General features: G+C 43.6%; 1 protein-coding gene across 1 annotated transcript; it reads right to left on the reverse strand.

Moving 5' to 3' along the window:
- Positions 1-2,553: 2,553 nt before the first annotated feature.
- On the reverse strand, positions 2,554-4,720 carry cfd (complement factor D (adipsin)). The gene is made up of 5 exons (XM_062470260.1): positions 4,577-4,720; positions 4,222-4,378; positions 3,504-3,645; positions 3,034-3,294; positions 2,554-2,779 (listed from the first exon to the last, which is right to left on the reverse strand). The coding sequence occupies exons 1-5, from the start codon at positions 4,632-4,634 to the stop codon at positions 2,630-2,632; spliced, it is 768 nt and encodes a 255-aa protein (XP_062326244.1). The 5' UTR covers positions 4,635-4,720; the 3' UTR covers positions 2,554-2,629.
- Positions 4,721-6,205: the final 1,485 nt, after the last annotated feature.

Raw genomic sequence — 6,205 nt, forward strand, 5'->3', positions numbered from 1 at the left:
CACAGCATAGCAACCGACCGTCCCATTCCATATTTAGGTGGTTTAAATATTGCCATAGTTACATGTTAAGAAGAATCTGATATACATTAGCAGTAATTCAAATTATTAAAATATATATTAAGTTCTGTGTATATAAAAGTTTAATGGGAAGACTCATTTTTTGAATCAAGAAAATACAACATCCATTACAATACAGGAACCTCCTTTCTTTCTAATAGTAGCACAGTCTAATGTTTGGCTCTCTTGACAGCTGTAAAGCAGCGGTAGATGGTGCAATCCCAAGCAATTCATCGGCCAGCACTGCTTGGTTGAATGCGTCGCACTGGTTCTGTTGTTTTATTGACGTATTCGAATACTAATATGCAAATCAGGTTCAAAAACGTAAACAAACATGTTGAAAAATAATGTACGATATTATTTAGATTTACATTTAGTCATTTAGCAGACGCTCAGCCAGAGCGACTTACAGTAAATACAGGGACATTCTCCCCGAGGCAAGTAGGGTGAAGTGCCTTGCCCAAGGGCACAACGTAATTTTGCACAGCCGGGAATCGAACCAGCAACCTTCGGATTATTAGCCCAATTCCCTAACCGCTCAGCCACCTGATTTAGATTAATTATAACCATTGTATCATCGTCTGTAATAGAGAAATGTGCGCACTATTCATTGATGAAGTCAGTCAATAATGTTTACAGTTAGCTACTGCACACCACGATATGCAACATTGACCAACAACAGTAGCCTATGTAAAACAGGATGTCAAATTGACCCTTTAATGTAGAGTGACTACTGGAATCTATTACTGCTGCATGTTTATTAGGATATTGAGAGTTGTTATGGGTTCAGGGTTATCACAGGAGCCCCTGCGCGTGCGCGTACACACACATTAAGAACCCACCGGAGTCTGCTTTGTAATTGTTTCTTCGTGTGGAGCACTTTCAGCACGTATTGATTAACTAAATGGCCAGTCTTTGGGGAGGAGAAGTACAGAGAGAATGATTATAAACCATGCCCTGCTAAACCTCTGCTAGGAATAGGTCAAAGATGTATTCCATACGTTTGGAATGCACTTCCTTGACAATAAGCGGGTTAGTGTATATACCACGCTACGAGTGCACAAAAGGCTTTAAAAGCAATGTGTAGTAACTCCTCCTGGCCTTTCATAGGCCTGATTTACAAGCCAGAGTCAAACCCTGTGTGGAGTTAATGTCAACATTCTTGCTCGCTACAAGCAGCAGGGAGCAGGAAATGTGTCTTTCTCTCAATCTCTTTCTCTCTCCATCTCTCTCTCAGTCCATCTCTATCCCTCCATAATTTCTCTCTCCATCTATCTCTCCATCTCTTTCTCTCCATCTCTCTTCATGACTCCATTTCTCTCTTCATCTTTCTCTCTCTCCAGATCTTTTATTTTCTCTGTACATCTCTCCATCTTTCTCTCAATTTCTCTCTCTTCATATGAACTGTTTTAACACGTATGTATGTACGCCGTATATTACACTTATGCATATATTACAGTGGTTTTATATGGTCAGGCAATCTGTTATCTATTTCACAGTTATTGAGTTGGTCTTTCAAGTAATCTTGTGTTGCCTTCCCCCATGTGGAGTCAACAAACAACTTCAAATGACGTTGTTCATGGTAATGGAGGAGTGAAATACAGGAGGGAAACAGCTGAAGAGAGACTGAAGTCGGCACAGAAAGTTGTGACGAGGCTATGACAAGCCTCAAAGCAATGTTGCATATTCAAATGAATTATGTGAACTGTTAACACAAACGATCCCTCAACTCCCATCCACCACTAGAGGGAGTTACTGATTCTCTTTACAGTGTTGAGCGTGCATTAACGCCTACTGTCTGTTAGTAATAGTGCAACACACTGAAACTCTTACATTTTAGAGAAAGTAATAGAGGGTCCAATTTCTGAAGAATTTGTAAGGTGTGCTTGCATGCGTTGCAGATGTTTTTTTTTTGCTGAGATTTTACAACTAATATTTCTGTAAATTCTGTCTATCAGATCTGTTAAGAAGTCATGTTTTTAAGGATCATCAGCCCAACTGCATCCGTGAACCAACTCGGCCGTTACGCAACGTTTGTCTTTTTCCATTTAGAGCACTGTGATGCACCAGCAAAATATCTAAAATAGAGGAGCTGAAGGAGAGAAAACTAGTGGGGGAAAACTAGACATGTTTAGCGCCCTTTGTGTTTATACACTAGGCCTATTCTAACAGAGGTGGAAGGGGAAAAAGGCGTTCCATTTGTCTTTCTCCCTCCAAGAGTATGGTTTTAAATGACATGTTTATTAAGAGTGTTTATGCAACTCCCTTATCTTACACTCACCTCTCCCACGATGCCCCTGCCAGAAACAACGGACTAACTGCGTTGCATCACAAGATGATTGATCGCTTGTTTAAAGGCAGGTAGGTCATGTTGTTGAGAATCACTTTTTGTCATATTTGCTGAAATACATTTCACGTCCTGATAGCAACCAATAAATCTAAAGGTTTGGCAGTAAAATGAAACCATGCACAGAACACAAACCAGACTTATCAGACTTATTTGAATGCAAAATAGTAGTTTATTGTTGTGTTAGTGTTCCCCAGACATGGTCGTGAGGGCGATCCCCTGGGCTCACTGGGCCATACTAGAGTCGATCCAGCCTGTGTAGCGGGAGATGATGGTGTAGAGGCCTGGCTTCTTAAGGCCTCCACACTTTCTCCCTCCGTTCGAGGTGATGCCCACCACCACGCCCTGGAACAGCAGAGGACCTCCTGAGTCCCCCTGCAAAACACACACACAGATCAGTTCAAGATCAGGTCTCTGTCTCACAGCTTGTGTCACAACCAGTATATGAGTGGAGAGTAACTTATGATGCAGGCTCCTGCTGAATACAACAAGGAAACATACAACCATCGTCTCTCAGTACCTTTAATCAGTCATTAAGTTTGTGACATAATAGATGTAGGAATTCTACATTTGAGTGAGTCTTGAGTGAGTCTTGAGTGAGTCTTGAGTGAGTCTTGAGTGAGTCTTACTTTACAGGAGTCCTTACTGGACCCGGCAGCACACATCATGTTTTCAGTGAAATCATCTCCATAGCGATCGTTTTTGAAACAGGTGGACCGTGCGATGATCTTGATGTCCACCTCCATGAGCTTGTCAGGGTACTCTCCTAAGTTGCCGAGCGCCCCCCAGCCGGCCGTGCTGACGGCGTCGTTGGTGCCGGGGTTGGACCCGCCCGCACGAAGGTACTTCACCATCTTCACCGCTTCTGTTTGCTGGACAGCGCGGTCCAACTGGAAACCAGACCACAAAGATCACAGAACTCAGAGTCGTAACATGAACAGTGAGACTGTCGTATGATCAGGAACCTGTTCTCATACACTAGATACAGTACGGAGTCTGAAAATCCTACTAGAAATAGGTTTGTCTTAACCCCTGATTAAGAAATGCGATATAGTGAAGACAGTGGAAAGTGATCGGTGGAAAGTGCCCAGAAACCAACCTTGATCAGAGTGATGTCATTATCATAGTTGACAGGGTTGAAATCTGGATGACTATAAAGGTTCTGAATCTCAAATCGTTGCTTGGTGCTCTCGTCGGCAGTCTTGGAATGTGCTCCGAGGATGACGATCATGCCTGCATTTCTGTGGATGAGACCCATCATATAGACCACAACCTCACTTAGTCCTGTCTTACCCAGAAACTGGCAGGAAGTTTCTGATGGAGACCAGCAGAGCTGTACAGATAACAGTAGCTGTACAGAGACCAGCAGAGCTGTTTTAGAGACCAGCACAGCAGTACAGAGACCAGCAGCTGTATAGAGAGACCAGAAGAGCTGTATAGAAAGCAGAAGAGCTGTATAGAAACCAGCAGAGCTGTTTAGAAATCAGATAACTGTAAGACCCCTGGTTGTAAAATGACAATGCCAGTTTTATTTCTTGTTTTTAGCACTTTTGCCTTTAAAAAAAAAAAAAGACCAATTTATCCAATGGCATTGCAAGGCAAGACAATAGGACCCATTGGCTATGTAAATGTGTTCTTTCAACAAACAAAAAATAATTTGCACATTTGTTTTTTGGAGAGCCAAAAGTGACCTTGTAATTTTAGAACCGGGTCTTACAGGGTTAAGCTGTATAGAAACTAGCAGCTCTATAGAGACCAGCAGCGCTGTTTAGAGACCAGCAGCCCTATAGAGACTAGAGGAGCTGGTGTGAACTGACCCAGATGTGAAGCAGTGAGCTGCAGTCATCACCCATTGGTCCGCTACCAAAAACCCTCCACACAAATGAACAAATCCACCGTCCTTTGGCTCCTGAATAGACGCCATGTAGGGGCGGGAGTGTGGGGTCGCCTCCCCCCCATTGACGATGCCCTCACCTGGGAAGAGGAGCACACAGGGAAAACACGCTAGACACAACATATCCCAAATATAAATCCACAAAGATGTCAATACAAACACACAAACGTCAATATAAACACACAAACATGTCAATGCAAACTCACGAACATGTCAGTTCAACACGTAAACATATTTGTTGGAGTGCCAGAGATGCAGGGAGCACAGCAGGAACTCACTGTGTGTTACGAGGGCGAGCAGAGCAGCAGCTAGCAGCACCATCCTTCTGGCCTCCATGTCTGGGTCTGGGGAGCGGGAGATGAAGACAGCTTTATAGGTTTGGAAGGAAAAACATTCCGTGGTTGTGCAAGACAAGAGGCCACTCACTTTCTCCACCCCCAAATTCCAGTCTTTTTTGGGGGTTTACAGACTCTGTACTTTCTTTCACTTTCCTGACTAGTTGTTACTTTATTGCTCAGTAAGTGCTTTCTGTGGGCAGGGAAATTGGATAGCTGCTACTAAACTCAGCTGGCCTCTGATACCAGAAGACCACAAGATGTTGTGTAAGACAAGGATATTCCCGAAATTTCAGAGCAAAAAAACAAGGTGGTTTTTATGCATCAATAACCAAGTAAACAGTACATTTGGTTGGTTGTTCAGTGGATTGTGAGCCCCAACAACAGTATCCAGAGCATACACAGACCCCTAACCCTGAACGCTGGAGGTATTATCCAGATGGACTGCTTACCCTTATCTCTGGTGGTAGTATCCAGACAGACTCCCAGCCTTAATCTCTGTTCCATACTATGTGCCTGCTCTAACTGAGTGACATGAAGATCAGAGGTAGTACCTGGTGACCTGGTACAGGGTGTTTGAAGAGGGGAGAGGGGACATGGGATAGCCCTCAGTGAGGGAGGAGGGGGGGGGGGGTATCCAGAAGATCTGAAGAATGACATCACATCCTAGCTCTGCTCTGTTCTACCAGCTGGTAGGCTTTCAGCAGCACTGTGTATGTGTATACATGTATGTGTGTGTATGTGTGTGTACTGGCTACTATACATCCTGCAATGGGCCAAAAATCCCTTCAAGAATAGTAAACTAAAGACAAATGCAACTTTGCTGGAAAAAAACTACAATTGAACAAAATTGCCAGTTTTCTAGGTCCAAGTTCAACTGTTATTTGTAGGGGGCCTTTGGAGGTTTAGGGATTTGTTGACAACTGGAAGGGAAGGGGCGAATCATCTAGTGCTGTGCAATGTTGGAGCAAGCGGCCATCAAGAATCAGCAGCCTGATTCTTAATTCTGATTCTCGATCTAAACTCTTGCATCTGTACCTCTACAAATAAGACACAAATAACTAAACAGATCCATGTTTGCCTCAACGGAGCTCTCCTCAGTGAAAGCAGTTCTCCTGTGTGGCTGGGCGGAAGGCTTGAAGAGATATCCAATCAAAAAGTATTTTCTCACAACTACTTTGTTCGGCCCATTATCTCTACTGAGTGGATGAGCATAATAGTGTTGGATGTTCCGTCAGGCTTGGCTTGGCACCTGTGGTAGTCCCAGCCCGGGGTCCAGCGTCAATACCCCTTTGTGTATCTCCTCTGTGAGGGCTATTTACTCACTGTATGAACCATGACTTGGTGCATGATGGGAGAGAATTGGACATTTGTTGCATACAGAACACGTCCAACTTGGATGTGTAAAACAACGCATTGATACCATCTAAGGACTCCACACCAGCAACTACAAACGTTTAGCAGTTGTAAACAAAGAGATTATCGGAATGAATGAATGAGTGCCAGCTAACAGAACAGCCGTCATAATTACTGTGAATAATTAGCTTCTCCATCCCCAACCTGGCAAGGGCC

This window comes from Osmerus eperlanus, chromosome 9, assembly GCF_963692335.1.
Source record: "Osmerus eperlanus chromosome 9, fOsmEpe2.1, whole genome shotgun sequence".
NCBI lineage: Eukaryota > Metazoa > Chordata > Actinopteri > Osmeriformes > Osmeridae > Osmerus > Osmerus eperlanus.

What these genes read in the sequence shown, in the direction of transcription:
- cfd (XM_062470260.1), bottom strand. Translation starts at nt 4,634, where the DNA reads ATGGAGGCCAGAAGGATGGTGCTGCTAGCTGCTGCTCTGCTCGCCCTC. An exon ending in GCTCACTGCTTCACATCTGG is followed by an intron (nt 3,646 to 4,221) that starts GTCAGTTCACAC and finishes TCTCATCCACAG; the next exon opens with AAATGCAGGCATGATCGTCA. An exon ending in CCAGTAAGGACTCCTGTAAA is followed by an intron (nt 2,780 to 3,033) that starts GTAAGACTCACT and finishes TGTGTTTTGCAG; the next exon opens with GGGGACTCAGGAGGTCCTCT.